At 44.5% G+C, this 16,534-nt stretch overlaps 1 protein-coding gene across 4 annotated transcripts in view; it reads left to right on the forward strand.

Moving 5' to 3' along the window:
- Positions 1-15,929, forward strand: part of atf7ip (activating transcription factor 7 interacting protein) — a 30,129-nt gene extending 14,200 nt beyond the window's left edge. For 2 of the 4 annotated variants that reach the window (XM_079278098.1, XM_079278100.1), the window contains exons 2-14: positions 6,894-6,946; positions 7,871-8,386; positions 8,495-8,924; positions 9,999-10,180; positions 10,281-10,418; positions 10,532-10,603; positions 10,694-10,794; positions 12,356-12,420; positions 13,147-13,788; positions 14,107-14,208; positions 14,316-14,393; positions 14,624-14,706; positions 15,015-15,929. In XM_079278098.1, coding sequence (XP_079134224.1) covers positions 7,877-8,386; positions 8,495-8,924; positions 9,999-10,180; positions 10,281-10,418; positions 10,532-10,603; positions 10,694-10,794; positions 12,356-12,420; positions 13,147-13,788; positions 14,107-14,208; positions 14,316-14,393; positions 14,624-14,706; positions 15,015-15,473 — 2,862 coding nt within the window. In that variant the 5' untranslated portion in view covers positions 6,894-6,946; positions 7,871-7,876 and the 3' untranslated portion in view covers positions 15,474-15,929. Of the gene's footprint in view, positions 1-3,428; positions 3,464-6,893; positions 6,947-7,870; positions 8,387-8,494; positions 8,925-9,998; positions 10,181-10,280; positions 10,419-10,531; positions 10,604-10,693; positions 10,795-12,355; positions 12,421-13,146; positions 13,789-14,106; positions 14,209-14,315; positions 14,394-14,623; positions 14,707-15,014 lie in introns of those variants that run through there. The other 2 variants (XM_079278099.1, XM_079278101.1) reach the window with 2 other exon arrangements.
- Positions 15,930-16,534: the final 605 nt, after the last annotated feature.

Below are 16,534 nucleotides of genomic sequence, written 5' to 3' on the forward strand. Positions count from 1 at the left end.
AGGTTCAGGTTGTAATCAGTCATAAAGGGGATATCAATGGAGACTGGTGTGACCGGTTTATGAGTAACGGCCTGAACAGTTGATGTACAATAAGTCAGTGTTACAGAAATAATAATAAAAGGGATTTGATGCTCCAAATAGGCAATGCAAACAGCAATTTAACAGCACACACAGTAAGTGAATGTGATACTGTATGAGTTGGAATAGAGCGAAGCCCAGATTGGTGTGAGAGCCTCTTAACTGGCTACCTTGTGTAGAAAGGTGCGAAATTAGCTTTTTGTTTCATTTATCTAAATATTCCACAGCTGAAATGTTATGTGCCAGTGAGAGGTCTGCACACAGGAATGACTTTAAAATGGCATGGTGCTGCTGTCGCAACAGGACAAGATGTTGTGCTCGATACAGCAGGCTCAGAGGGCTCTGTGTGGCTGCGCACAGCAGACCAGGTGGCCATTTTGAGTTTCAGTGAATCCAGATGCAGGCAGCGAGGTTGGGGGGAGGGGAAGACAGCGCGCAGTAATGTTGGAATGCAGACTCTGCTCTCACTGGCTGACATCTTTTTTTTCTACTCAGTGTTTAGCCTCCATAGAAAATGTAAAATTGTATTGTTTACACTTATTTTGTTATTTTTTTACATCCTCTGTGACTGACGGTTGGAGACAGCAAAGTGTGAGCTTTACTGGCATATCGGTTGAAGCACCAACTGCAGCCCGGAGGAGAAAAATAATTATTTTATTACCCTGTTATCTAGACCCAGGTTCATAAAACATTTAGCACTACAACTCAGAACTATGAGAGGTGACAAAGTGGGAACTCATCGGTTTAGCTCTTCAGCCATGGTTTAGGGTGTTGCATAACAGTGAAACGCTAAACCAGGATATAGAGGTGATCATAATGACTAAAGTCATTAAATCTCATTTGCTCTTTTCTTCAGTTTCCCCTCAAGAGCCATGAATGAGTATGGAGATTTCTGCAGATACTGTGCTTTTTTTTTTTTTTTTTTTTTTTTAGGAGGCGGGGTTTGTAATAGGACCTGCTGAAGCCTGTGTTCAGCATGCTGCTCGCAGCGCAGCGCTGGTGGCCATTTTGTGTTTCTGCAGTAGCAGAAAGGTGCCCGGTCGAAGAACGCAGGTTTTGTTTGCTCTCACATCAGGGCTTTTGATGTAGGACAGAAGGTTTCAAATGGCAGGTCATTGTAATGAATGAATGACACATTACTACTTCTGCTACTCCAACAGTGCATTTCCTCTGTTTTGAGTCTCAAAGACAAAACTGGAAATTACTTTAAAACTATTATGTGAAGAAAAAACAAGTGACAACCAACCAAGTCAATTTCTCCCTTTTCAGGCAGGTGTTCTTTGTTCCTCTTGAGTAAAGAAGCACCCCCGTGTTGGAATGGTTCAGTCCTCCCTGCTGTGGGAGAGGCCGGGCAGTTAGAGGCTGCTTACTGTGTCAAGCTGTGCTCTCATTTGTTAGCTGTGCGCAGCTAGCTATATGTGTGGCTATAAAGCGATATTTCTTGCTTGTAAATGAAAAATGATTTACAACAAAAATACTACAGTAGATATTACTGAGATGATCTTTCAATCTCCGATGCCGTAGTTGTAGTCAACCATGAGAAGTAGTTTTATTCATGTTTCAGAGGAAACATACTTATTTGGCTTATATCAAGTTGTTTAAAGACATTACGTAAAACAATAAGCTAAAAAAAAAAAAACAGCGGTAGTGATTCACTTTTTGGCATCAAAATTGCGTGAAAATGTAACTCCTTGGCCTCATTTAGCAAATCTTCAACTGCACTTTGTTCGATTACTTGAATACTTGATCCTTATTCCTCTTTTGTTTTTCAATGCCCCACCCCCACTCATCCCCTCACGTCAGAATGGTTCAGTCCATGTTTGTCTTGGAGAGGCTGAGAGCGAGGGAAAGAAGAAGGAGTGAGAGAGAGAGAGAGAGAGAGAGAGAGAGAGAGAGAGAGAGAGAGAGAGAGAGAGAGAGAGAGAGAGTCTGTGTGTGTGCGTGTGTGTGTGGGATAGAGAGAGAGATGGGGGAGGGTGGGTGCAGCTGCCTCTGGGTTGAGTGCTGTGGGTGTGTAATTTAGCGCTGGCTGTGCGCGGCTAGCTAGGCCCTGACTTAAGTGCACGTTGTGCTGCATTGTCATGCAAAAGTGGCTTCAATTGTTTTGAATGTGCTTTACCGGTTATTGTTTGGCACATATACTGAGAGGTTTTACTGTTTGGTATAGCATTGTTACTATATATATATCTATATATAGATCTAGATCTATATATATATAGCTATCTATCTATCTACCTATCCTGAGCATTTCTAGGGTTTATAACAAACGGGGTTCAACTAATAATTGGTCGATAGTGTTTAACTAATATAATGCTAACTGTGCAGTGTATCCCATCAAGGCCTGATAATCCAGCTTCTGTGAAACGCATCATTTACTGATGTTTAGATTGCTCATCAGTTTTCTTTTCATCTCTGCTGTTTAACAGCAGAATCTCGGTAGCCTTTAGCATGATCTATAAGAGAGTGGATCTGTGAGATCACATTACATCCTGTGTAAGCTCTGGGTCATTGGAGGGATGGTATTTGGCTGAGGCGAACATGCTCGTACTACCTCGAGTGACTATGTCGTCATATGAATGCAGTTCAGACAAAATCTATCAAAGATTCAGAGGCAATATGCATTTCACTGAAACGGGCAAATTTATCGCTGTGTCAGGGTTTCCTATTTTTGTCTTTTGTTTGACTATTGTGAAAATAAACTGTTGTAGCACCAGAAGCCATCTTAAACACAGTTTTATTGTTTAACCTGCTACACACTCAGAGTACTAATCTCCAGTAGTTTTTCTGTGTAACACTGTTGGGCTTGGCTTTCTTTTCTTTGCTTATGGTGTTATTTTAGTAAGGAGAGTCCCCCCCCCCCCTGCCCTTTGTCAGAATGGTTTAGTCCGGGCTGGCTGTAGATTTCCATACTGTGGACTAGTTTGTGCTAGAGTTGGGGGATGGGTGTTGCTAAGCAACAGTCTGTACTTCCCCTCTGTCTGCTGTGCGCTGCTAGCTAGTGTTGGTAATGACAATCACCATGCTGCACCTTAAAGTATTGTAGACACAAGATCTGATTTGTATTTGTAGTACCTGCAAATATACCATGCACTTGATTTAGTCATCAGGGGGAAAATATCTTCTTTTTTTGTGATTCATTAGATGCATTATTACAGACTGCTGTGTCAGGAGCTTTGACCTGACTTTCCCTTTTTTAAAGGGTTCAATGAATATCCATTATAGGCTCATATAGGCCTCACCCTTTCTAGTACATACCCCTGCAAGTAACAAGATGGTCTAGTCCAAAGTGAGCCCCTCCTTTCTTTTATGTTCTCATGCTGGCCTCAGCCTGCTGCCACAATCAACAAATACGTGGAAGGCCTCAATCCCACACATGCTGCTAAAGGTTGCTATGTCTTTGTTTTTAAAGCATGTTTCACATTTCTCTCTGTCATGTTAAATCTAACTCTGTGTTTGTCATTGCAGCTTCACACTCTGCTCGCGGTTAGCTCTTGATACTTGTAGAGAGTGCTATGCTAGTTGAAGAAGGTCAAATTTTTGGATTGTTGTTTGTTTGTTTGTCGTGTTGTTGTTTTTTGACAGGAAACATGACTTGCTGACATTCTTCCGATGTCGGGGAGTTTGCTGTAAATTGTCACTAATATAGCCGACATCGGGAGAGACATGTTTGTCCCTGCCACAGCGTGCGCGACACCAGGCCCATGCATACACCGTTTGTTCCTGGTTGCGTGCACATCTTTGGCCTCAGTAACGGAAGTTGAGTCGTGTGCTGTGACCAGTCACACAAGTGACTGTACATGTATATATTCATAGCACTGCCGGCACATTTGTAGTCGTGTGATTTAGCGCTAACAATCACAATCGTTAAGGTGACCATTAATTTTTTTTATTTACGCAGCAAGAGATCGCAGTTGTTCAGATAGAAGTGTATATACATTTTTTTAATAGGGTCCCATGGTGGGTCATGTGATGTTGTGTTTGTATCCTTGAAGTATTCATGTTAGAGTCATAGTGCGTCTGCTAAAAATGGTGCTTGAATCATTACGTTTTTAGCCTAAAGCGGCCCTACTCGTGGCTCCTGTTGCTGACGCTTTAACGCGGTTAACTCGCATACAGTTCAGTGTGTTGAGGAATAGGTTCCACTGTTTTTAATGGAGCTCATTGACGCGTTTTTGAAAGCTGGAGTAGCCCGAGCCCAGCGGGATACAATAAACAACGGTTTGGAAATGGATCGGTAGCCGCATGTCAGAAAAAAGTGCTTTCATGTGCACCAGTCAAGTTTGTCAACCAGGGATGTACCGAGCAATAACTGGCATCAGAGATAAAGGATTCCTCATTAAAAGGCACGTATCAGAGTCTGGGTGCCGTTCTGGGGAGTCCAACATTTTTTGGCATGTTGCACATGCGTGTTCATGTTCGGTATCCCAGACTTTCCCATCTTCTTCTATACAGCTTTGAATCACGTTTAGCAAGATGGCATACGGTTTACATATGGTTCCGTCTTGGGATTTTGAGAGGTTGTTTGATGTTCCTGTTCACTGTTTGGAAGGAAAGCCATGTTTGTTGTTTGCTTGGTGTCACAGTGGCTCAAGCTTTGAGGAGTGCTTATTTGGAGTAAAGAGAGACTTGAATGCCGGGTTAACACTTTGTGACGTTTGACCAGCAGCTCGGTGGCCCATCACCTGATGTTGCAACAGTGAGTTGCAGTGGAAAAGTTCTGTTGAGAGGACAGCAGCTGTCAAAACCCAGAGAGAGAGAGAGACGGTGGACATCTCTCCATGTCTGCTGTTGTTGATGCCTCCAGCCTCACAGGAAGGCATATTTGAAAAATCCCTTCTCATGTTTGGTACCCTAGTTATCAAAGACACAGCAACAAACTCAATCTAGTCTCATAACAATATCAAGATTTTGAAATGAATGTTTAAAAGGTGCTGGAGTTTGTGCAAGCCCTCTCTTGCTGTGCATTGAAATGGGAGCGTGTTGAATTGTTTACTCCAGTTCAACGCAGTCCTTGCGTGTGATAAATTTGACCGGAGCTGCATCATTTTTAAAAAGAAAAGAAAATCCAGAGTCACCGTAGAAGTGTATTTAATGTTTTGTATCAGGAAACAAGCGTGACTTGCTTCACACGGCATCATGTAGGAATCCGGTTCAGCCGTGCACTCACTAAGGGAGAAGCCCTATTTCTAAATATGGGCTTAAAAAAGGAGTTCTTATACTTACCACAGTGCTTTTATGGTTAATGTATAAACCCTAACAGGCTGTACATTAACACGGTCACGGCTGAGGATTAGCTATAGCATGTGTTATAGGAGTTGGACAAATGGAGAAATAAACATTTGAATAATGTTTTACTGCGGCTCATATAATGACTTCTATATATTCTGAAGCATCATGCTGAACAGAACAGTGATCTTCAGCAGGGTGGTGGTGCTGCAACCGAATATCTCTGATCGAGACTCTAGATCAGCTAGCTACCGAGAGCCCAGCCTGGCAGCAAAGAGCAGAGCTGACGGCCATTTTGAGTTGCTGACTGAATCCAGGCGCAGTGAATGAGGCCGTAGGGTGGGGGAGGGGGATCTCGTGCTCTGCGCAGTGTGCAATAACATTGTAATGTGAGGTACTGGTCACCGTGCTCGCAACTTCCACCGCTCTTTATGTTTTTATTTGTCATCATTTGTTTATTTATTGTGCTGCATTGGAAGCAGTTCTTCTTCAGGAGTTTATTATCATTGCAGGCAGCATGGTTGCTGGCATGGAAGCAGAGTAGGAGTTGTGCATGTACAGTTTAAGCTGTAGGCCCACAGTAAGTCGGGATCGGTGCCCTTAGTGAAGTGCACTTTTTCCCTGCACATGTGTCAACCTGCCAAGTGGCAAAATGCACATAGCTAAATTCAAAAAAGGAGCCGTTCAGGTGGCTCTGTCGGCTGCAGTCTAGCAGGCCGGCAATGCAGCAACGGTGAAGCTAACCAGCCTCACAGTGGAGAAGTGAAACAGCTCGTTGCTCCCAGCAGATCAGCTACTTGAATGATGGCTGGCTTTGCGTTCTGAAACCGACTGATTCGACCACATACAGTACCTACCATTTCAGTACGTCTGCGTTGTGTTTTGACATTAGGTGAGTCGACAGACTGATTGATCTCAGGAATAAAGGAATCCCTTGTGGCCGCACATTCTTGAGCTCATCCTCACTAAGACGCAGGTTGGGAACGTGTATGAAAGGCGCTTTCTTGTGGTTCCCCTCTCTGTCCGTTGTTCTGGCAAAAACATTCTCCCTGGTTTTAATTTTCTTCGTGCGATTGGTTACAGTGTCACGTCTCTAATTTGGTTCTCTTAGCCTGCAAATAATTCATGAGTCAGCTTTTGTGCATCGACTTTAGTATTAGGAAGTATCCTGTTCTTAAGATTTGTTGGCAAAGAAAAGTAAAACTGGAGTAACGTTCAGATGTCTCAACATTCTCAGGAATCACGTCACCGTATAAAAAAATAAAATATATATATATATATATATATACCAGCCTTTTGTGTCCACAAGGGTGGTCCATGAAGTTTGAATAAATGTGAATGTACTTACTTGTCCTCAACATAATTGTTCCTCCAGTTTGATGAAAGTCGTAGCGACCCCACAAATAAATGTCTACTTTTGGTGCCGAGTGCTCAGTTTCAGGAGACAGACCACTTCATTCAGAGGAGCTACATTTAGGGTTACACTTCCACTTCCATGCTCTGTGGATTTAATACAAAGTTGATGTCGTCCTCCTAGTTTGAAGCGGTAATATAGAGTTTGCTAAATTTCTAATCTCTTTCTCCCTCAGGTTGTCGAAGGATTCTGTGGTAAATCAATGAGCAAGATCCTCTCGGGTTGAAGGTGAGTTATCCGTAGATAATCTGTGTAATCTAAGTGTGTGCGTCGCATGTTATTTAATATCAGAGCACATTTCTTGTTTGCTGCTGAATGTAAAATGAGAATTTTACTGCAGCACACAGCTTTAATGCGTTTCAAATTATTTTTGACTCATCAAAAGAAGTTTAAATCCTCAAACACACGTATGCATGTCAAATTGAATACACATGAGGTGAATGCATGTGAAATTAGACAACTAGCCTAAACACTACAACAATCAGAGCTAAGTACGTTAAAAAAATCCTCCAGGTTTTGCATAACCTCCCTACTGCTGCCAACACAGCATTGACTTGCCCGTTCTGATTCGCGGAGGCCTGAACCAATAGGATCGCGGGGGATGGGAGGAAGGTTTGGTTGCTGCTGTTAACTTCAATGTCCTTTCTGTTCTCGGGATCGGGGCTTTGGTAAACATGAAGTCCATAGTTTAATCAGGAAATTAAGGAAAGTGGAAATTGTCCGAGCAGTTGAGAGTTTTTCTGAGGGACATGGAAAAAGCCTACCTGGCTTACTGAGCTGCAGCTTGACTGATGTCCCTGTTGGACAGATACATCCATGTGTGATCGGGCAGTGAGGATCTGTCTAATTTTAGCTTGTCGAATTTTAGTCAAGAATCCGGCTGTCGGGGAACCGACCAGTTTGGTTTTGCAGATCTCTGTGAATGAAGAACCCTCTGGAAAAGAACAAACAGGAAAGCCACGGGGCTCCACAGTGACCTCTAGTGTTTGATCTGAAACCCTGCAGCCTTTCCTGTACCATGCAGTGCGTAAAGTCCAGGGCAGGCTCATAAGTGGGACAGACTGTGGTTTTACAGCAAACACGAAGGGGTCTGTGTTGATTTTTCACCACATTCATCCAGCCCTTTGATAACATCTGATCTCTCCTGCACAGGCAGCAATGGAAGTTGTTGTGACCGAGGAGAAGAAGAAGATTTTCCGGGCCAGGAAAACCATGAAGATCAGCGACCGACAGCAACTGGAGTGTCTTCACAGCACTTTGTTGAGTGCCGCTTCGGGTGTGTCCGACCCGTCGCCGCCACCGTCTCTAGTGAACGGCACGCACAGAGAGGACGAACCAAAAGCGGGGGACAAGGAGCAGAACAACGCCTCGGACTCAAACTCCGGGGATGCGTCCCCCGCCTCCCCGGCTCCTTTCCTGTCCCTCAATCTGTCCCCGTCCCCGGCCTCTTCGGAAAATCCAAAAGCGAAGGAAGAAACTCCTCCCACGTCGCCATTCCACTCTCTGAACTTTGAACTGAGAAAGATGGAGGGCGAGGAGGAGGAGGTGAAGGAGAAGAAAGGCTCACCGGTGTCTTCATCAAAGGAGTCCGTTACACCAGCATCAACAGAATCCAAGGAAAACCAGGAAAAAGACTCTGAGGTGACCCGAAAGACGGAAAAGAAAGAGGTGAATGCCCAGACTTTCTTAGGAAATAGCTTGTCACACCAGACTTTATCCTGAGTTAATGTTGAAGTGTAGATTAATTAATCAATGGTTCATTATGTTCTTCCCCAGGAGGACCAGACTACAAAAGAGGACCCAGATGTGGATTTGTCCAAGAATTCTGTCAAAGGTTCGGCTCCATGTTCGCCCGTCCCCGCTCCGGGGTCTGGCTGCACAGAACCAATGGATACTGATAGTGGCACTACGAAGGCCAAAGACCCCGCGGCCTCCACAGTCAAAATAAAAGATCGGAAGCCCTTTTGCCTCAAATCTACCATTTCCGATTCCGCTGTTCCTTCTCCTTCCTCGTCTCATCCAGCGTCCTCTTCTAAGGATGCGAAACAAGACAAGGGAATCAAAGAGGACATAAAAGAAGAGGGTGTGAAGAAAGGATCAATCGGTGAGGAAAAGATGGAGGTGGACTCGACCAAAAAGAAAAAGTCTTTAGTTGGACAAACAAAAAAGACATCTCGGCCATCTTCCACTCCACCATCTAATACAGGTATGAGAGAGTGAGAACCAAAGGAAATTAACCAAAAGCAGAGATATTCGATACGTCATTCAATATTATATTGAAGCAGAGCTTTTGGTTTCTGTTCTCTAGTTGAGCCAACGTAGACCGGAAATGGGAGGCTATGGAATTTTACTACAGCGACTCTGCTTGTAATTATAGGGTGTATTACATGTTCATGAGATGCCATTTCATACTCAAACAATGTCTCTTTGTTAGAGCCTCCCTGCTGTGACCTTTTAAACTCCACACTCACACTCTGTCAAAAAAGGCTGTCTGTCATAGATTTGTAGTCTTCAGTGATGTCACACAGACTTGTGACTTACTTCCTGTGACTTTTAATATCGAGCCTCGCTTTAAGATTCTACAGCGGAAGCCGATCGAATGGTAGAGGTATTACAAACACCATCATGTTCTATTTAACAGCAAGTATTGCGCAGTGTAAGAACATAAGGACGGCAGAGGTGCTGGCACTTTGCAGCCAGAAACGGTACCTTGGTTTTATTTTAAATACAGGCCAGACCGCGCACAGACCAGGGCACCAGAACTTGTAAGGCTGAATCAGTTTCAATTCCGTTTTGACATAAAATTGATGCATTTGTGTGTAATATTCATAAATTATAATATTCTGAGGGCAGGTTGTTGGGGATTTTCATCATTTGAGAAAGTACTTTTAATTACATACTTAAAATATTAACATATTTAACATGACTTGTTCTCTTTGCTGTGAAAGAATCACCCAAAACATAGTCATAGTCGAGTTTATTTCGCGGGACCGTAGTTTCTGATAGAGGCCCGGTTTTTCATTGCTTCCACATCCAATGATTCAGTTTAAACAGAATTGGACTTGGATCTCCAAAGATTTTCAAGTAATATAGTGAGACATGTAGTAAAACACAAGGAATCCTTGACATCTCTTAGTGTTGTTTATGAAATCTGTTTTGCATGTTGTGTTCTTATCCTGCTTCAGCAGAGAGTGACGCAGACCGAGCCTCCACAGAACAGTGCCAGCGAGCATTTTATGCATACAAGGTACTAGTCTGCGTTTGTCTTTTGTTTCCCAAGTAGTGCAGGAGGAGAAGGGCTCCACGTCGGGACTGAAGCGCACTTTATCAGAGGGTTTCGAAAAAGACGGACAACCCATAAAAAGAGAGGGGAAGAGGCCCAAGGTGGAGCGCCAGGAGCTGGAGGCGCAACTGGAATTTAAATTTACCGCCAAAGCCGGCGATCCCCACAAACTTGAAAAAGTTCGTACATGCATCAATGCTAAAGTCTGCGCTAACTCAACTCTGCTTTGATGCCAATGGGTCTTTCATGACTTTAACCTTTTTTTACGTTCCTTCTCAGATTGTGCAACAGATGGTTGATGAACGGCTGAGGGCCCTGGAGCTGACCAATTTTGACAAACATTTCCAAGAGCTGAAGGACAGAGTAGACAAGCTTGAGGGTACCAATAAACGGCAAAACGCCATCCTCACACTCCAAGTAAGTAGACGGTCCCACTCACAGATGCTCCCTTTGTTCCTGATTAGTACTATGTAGGTACGGAGCCGCTAGAATTCACTTCTTTCTCTTTCTCTCTCCGCCCGTTTGTTTAGGCCAGGATAAACCGCCTAACAAAGAAGTTTGGAGAGGCCAATCAGGCGTCAGAGTACAAAAGGCAACAGGAGGTAAGAGATGTTTTTCATTTTGTTGCACGCTAAAATCCTTTGCACCTGGTATGGAAGCGATTGTGTCTGAAGCTGTCTGGATTTCCGCAGTCCCTTGCTGCCGTTACTGCTGCTGCCGTAGCCGCCGCCGCTACTGCTGCCGCCGCTGCTGCTGCTGCCGCCAAGCCCCCAAACAGCCCTCAAGTTCAACGGTAAGTGTGCACAGAGCTATTTCTCCTCCAAGTCATTGTCAGCCATACTACATATGTGTTAACTTGTGAATTTAGAAATGAGGTTCTTTTATTGGAAGTGATTTTTTTATTTTTAAATCTCAGTGCCAGCTCATAACCATTTCATCCCTCTGACGAAATGTTTAGATGAATCAAAATTCCCAGCATAGATGTGTTGAAAAATGTTATCTTTGAATCTTACAGCAGTCTGTGCACTTTGGTATTTTGTGTGAATATAATTTGGCCTTTGTATGAACGTGACAATACCGGACTGAAGCCCGTACTCCACACGGAGCCGTTCACAGCGAGAGTAGTTGACATTGTCCCAGGCTGCTATCTGTAGTCCCCAGAGACTGAACTCACAATAACGAATCCCTACATCCTCCAAATCCATACCGTTTTGGGAACCCAAGATTCCAAGTCCCCTGTTCGGGTTGTCGGGATCAACTTTAAAAAAAACAAAAAAAAACTCTTTGCCTTCCAAATAGTTCTTAAGACTGGTTTGGAATAAACAAACAAACACACACACGCGCGTCAGTCTGTGTTTCGCACCTGCAAAGTAACCCCCTGCGCGGGTCCAGGTCTTGAGTCTTGTGACGTTCTACAATGTGAAGCCGTTTCCTCAGGCAGTGCAGAGTGAGGTTAAAACTGCACCTCTCCTCCCAACAGCGTGCTCCGTCGGCAGACGGTAGCGCCGCAGCCGGAGGTGCACAGAGAGCGAGTGGCGCCCTCTGTCAGTAAGACTCCCGCACTGTCTGTCAAGAAGGAGGAGGAGGACAAAGATATGTCGCCTCACATTGCCATGGCGAAAAAGCTGACCGAATATAACGAAGGCAAATGCCGGGCGGACGTTAAACTGCGCCCAATCACAACCGACTTGGAGAAAGGGCTGTACCACAACTGCAAGAGGAGCTCAGGGAGTCCCAGATCCGACCGCTACGCTTCATATTTATTCCGCTACCTCGTCCCATACGACGTCTACTGCGACTGGGTGGTGAAGGTCAATTATGTGGGATTACTGGGTAAGGAGGCTCTGCCTGCCAACCTGAGGAGGACAATGAGAATGTACATAGACCGCAGGTTCCCTCTGATGTCCTGTGAAGGCTGGAGAGAGATCCGCGACGTCATCAATGAAATACTGCGAGTGAAGAGGAGGCCGGAATTCTTTTGCGAACATGGCAGCAGAAATTCTGCGTTGTTATGAGGAACAGAAGCACACTGGGACAATTGTCATTATGCATCATTGAAATGATCATTGCATTGAGATTTTTCGTCAGCGTTGATCCAAATTTATTTCAAATTGAAAAAGGCATATTCCTCGGCATCACACTTGAAAACTGTACTTGCAGTCCATACTGATGAATGCTTTAATGGAAAGTCAGATATTTAGTTCAATTATTAGTTGGAATCTCCCCAGAAGTTGTTCAAATATGACGTCTATGATGTACCAAATTGAATAAAATTAAATCCTCGTACCACATTCTCTCGTCTTCCTTTTAAATGGATGAAAACATCTCTAAGCATAAGCAATCTTTCTGAACAGGCCAGTCCGTACTTCCATGGAGATAAAGCAGATTGCAGCAAGTGTTTCTTCGTCCAGCACACTTGGTAAGTAGCAGGATTTCCTTTATGCTGGATGTTGTGTTTGTATTTTCCTTTTATGATTGGATTAACCGGAGCCACAATGGTTAGCAGTGTCACCTCCCAGAAATGTTTTCATTCAAAAACAATTTGAATCGTGGCTCTGATTCTTCTCGCGTGGACTTTGCATGTTCTCCATGTGGTTCAGTCTGGATGTGGTAGTTTCCTTCCACAGTGCAAAGAATGTTTCAAAAGACCAAAACCAACAATGACTTGATCCTACGAGCAAGTATTTCCTTTTTAACCGAACACGGAGGGGCCTTAGTTCGACATAAGCGTTGCTACTACTACCGTAAATACTCCCTAGCATCCAGAATCAGCCTCCATCACTGTTTACTCTTGTTTTAGTATTGGTTGCAAAAAGTTTACGTTTAGAAAACTTTTCGAAAATAGACTAAAGCATTGTTTGTTTTGGTGTGGGACTTATTTACACCGAGAGACAAAATCTGCCAGCCGGATCCTTTAAGTGTGCTTGGGGCATGATTGTGTGGTTGAATGTATCTGCTTTATAGTGCTGCAATAGCTGTTTGCATGCTAGCAATACCACAATGCAAGGATATGATGGCGAGTAATCTGCTCCTGGTTTTTGCACCCTTTAGTTGACTTAAAGTGATCAGGAGCAGATGAGTAAAAGGAGCACAAAATCTCAGTGTCACATCCTGAAACATTTCTCCTTTCTTTTCCTCTGCTCAGTAAATCCAGGCCTGTCAGCTCCGGTCTCAAGTCTGGCCCATATGCCCACCTCCACCGCCATGGTGTCACATGCCCCCATCCTCCAGCTGATCACCACCACGTCTAACGCCAGCTCCAACTTGGCCACCGGCATCACCACTCAGAGCCCCATGGGCACGCTGCTGCTGAAGGCGACCGGCGGGGGCAGCTTGATGGCGGGGGGCCAGCCGCTCCTCATCCAGCTGCCGCTATCGATGACCAATGGCCAGGCAGGAACTCTGGTCAACCTCCCCGTCTCCTCGCTGTCCGCGGCCGGCTCGCTCTGCAAGGCCAAAACCACTACTTCCACCGCCACGTTTATACTCAAGCCTGCCCCCGCCATGACCACCTCGGCGCCGGTCGTCGCCACCGTCCAGGCGCTCCAGGCCTGCCAGATGTCCCCCGCCCAGATCTCTCTCGCCCGTGCTGTGTACCAGGGCGGCGCTGGGGGGATAACTACACCCAACGCGGGGGTATCCGTGACCACGGCCAGGATGCCGGCTCAGTCCGTGTCTGTAGCGGGAGCTCTGTCCTCAGCCTCTTCGCCTGCAACCTCTGGACCTGCAGCAACAGGCTCCACCGCTCCAGGACCGCCACAGGGGATGTCTCTGACATCAAAGACAGGTGCGGTGGTACTTTGATTACCAAGGCTGTTTTCTTTCGTGGTATTTAACACTTGTAGTTCATTCGGGGAGTCCCAGACATGTCAGGACGGGATGTAAGGACTCTTGGCTTTCCTTGTTATGTAAGACACTTATGTGTTTTATTTTTGTTTAAACAGCAGTTGGCCTGTCTGTGCCGCATGTGTGTGTCATGTCACCGGTAACTTGTGTTGCCTGATCCATCTCTTGTCTTTGTTCTGCCAAAAGAATAGTCAAAAGTTACTGGGGTTTTTTTTTTTATCTCTAAATTATCTCAACATTTATCCTTTTTTTTTCTCAGACAATCAAGCTACAGGATCCACTCTATCCAAAGCAGCTGCTCCAGGGGGACGACCCAAAGGCTCCGTCATCGATCTCACTGAGGACGATGATGACGTACAAGGTAAGGGTGATGGACACCTCTTGCAATAAATTACAATAAATTAGTTTTTTATTTCACACACTGTCATGCAAAGTAGTCTGATTATGTTCTACTTCCATGTTCTCCAGTGACGGGAGTGAAGAGCGCCACCGTCACGGCTCCCTCACCCACCCAGCGACCGACCCCAGTCATCAGCATTCCCAACAGTAAGACCACATCATACTGAGGGCATGATTACATGTGATATTGTGACAAACGCATAAACCAGCGCTCCACACTTCTTTCTGGCTATTGGGCACTATTATGATCAAACTGTTAAGTAGTTCTACATTTAAAAAAAAATTTAATCGCAAAATTAAAGTGATAACGTGTGTATTTCAGATGTAAAACACAGAGTGTATGTGTGTGTAATTCTTGTCATGTGCTCTGCCCTCAGGTGTGGCACCCAGGTCGTCCCCGCAAAGCATTCAGAGCGCGTCCAGCAATCCTCAGTTGACGGTCCACCACCGCCCCACACAGGTGAGGGTTAAGAACTGCATTTTACATGTCCTGCACAAATGGGATTTTGAAATTCCATAACTTATCTGGTAGGTTTTGTGTGATTGTTATTTGCATATGATTGATATTTTTATTTATTTTTTACTTTAAAAGCTTCAATTCAAAGCTGTTTGGAATTTGTTTATCTCAGCATATGAGCCGTCCCAGACCCTTTTTTCAATATTCATGATCTCTGGGCTTTTTATGTTTAGTAATCATAATTATTTTTAGCCAATTTTGCTCGAGGAACAGCTCATGACAACAATTTTTGTCTTTCCTTTTTTTTTTAGGATTCTCAGATGAAACCCCGCCCCATAGCCACTAGTACGCCGACCCGGAGCTCCAGCATGGTGCTGCCCCCCCTCCCCGCTGCGCCCGTACCGTCGCGACTCCCCCCCGAGGCCGAGCGGTCCTCGCCTCCTCAGCAGCCTCAGCTGAAGCTGGTGCCGAGTCAGACGGGCATAGTGCTGTCCTGGTGCGTCACAGAGACCGACCGCACCTGTGCGGCCGTAGAAAGCTATCACCTCTATGCCTTCCATCAAGACAACTCGAACAGCAGCACCGCGCAGCAGCACTGGAAGAAGATCGGGGAGGTGAACGCCCTTCCTCTGCCCATGGCCTGTACGCTGACCCAGTTCCAGTCCGGATCCACGTATCATTTCGCCGTTCGAGCCAAAGACATTCACGGGCGCTTTGGCTCCTTCTGTGAACCACAGTGCACAAATGTCATCAATTCCAGCTCCAGCTGAACAGCTAAGGAGCGGCCAACCAATTTTTTTGCATTTGAAAGTTTGTGACCTTTACTTTTTTGTGTTAGAAACTCGAGTATTGTGCATTGAACTCCTACAGTATCTGTAAATATTTTTCTGCATAACAACTGGACTTTTGAATGAGTTGGAAAATCGAAGAGCGTCAAATGGTTGGTTCTGTCTGGTTAATGTTCGTGTTGTATTTTTTGTGACTCAAGCTGTTGTATATAATTGGATTACTTTGCCCCTCAACCAAGTCAGATATTTATCTGGTCGTCTCTTGTTACTCTGACCCGGATGTCTTTGGCTTTACTTCAGAACAGGGGACAGGCTCATCGGTGTAAAATCAGAATTGCACAGAAACGTATAAATATGTGGTAGAAACTGAATGATAACTTTTGTAAGTTTTGTCTGGCAACCAGACTTTGTCAAACACAATAAAAAGGTTATTTTAAAGTCTTGGCGTATTCATTTTGTGACAAATTTCATCTTCTGTTTTATGGTTCATAGCTTTTCACCGCAAGTACAGACACTAGCAATCTAGCACCTTGAATAACACAGAGCCCACATTGGCGCTCTTGATAACAGCATACAGATATTTGATGTTTCTAAATGTAGGTACAGCACTTTGTACTCTGCTGCAGCTTTGGTCTACTCAGGAATCTGGTATCAACACTTTTAAAGTTTGTTCGTTAACCGCCAAAGATCTCAAATGCAACCTAAAGACTTTGACTTTGTATTTGGCTGAGATAACTAGTGTGTAACATCACACCAACAAGACATTATGTGCATACAAGTCACTATATAGTTGCTATCTGTGGTCATTACATCGATTGACGGCAGCTGTTGTAAACACCAATGGAACATGTAGGCTTCCTTGTAAAAAGCCATCAATCGATTTTAAATACATACTCGTCTGTTTATTATCTGTGATAATGATCTTTGTTATCTAACCATTTACTGAAGTTACTACGAGCAACCACGGACAGGCTTTGTGTTGGAATTCTGTTGAACTTAAATCATTGAAATATCGATTCTGACAACCGAACGTGCAACAAACG

The sequence above is a fragment of the Melanostigma gelatinosum genome, assembly GCF_949748355.1.
Source record: "Melanostigma gelatinosum genome assembly, chromosome: 11".
NCBI classification, from domain to species: Eukaryota; Metazoa; Chordata; class Actinopteri; order Perciformes; family Zoarcidae; genus Melanostigma; species Melanostigma gelatinosum.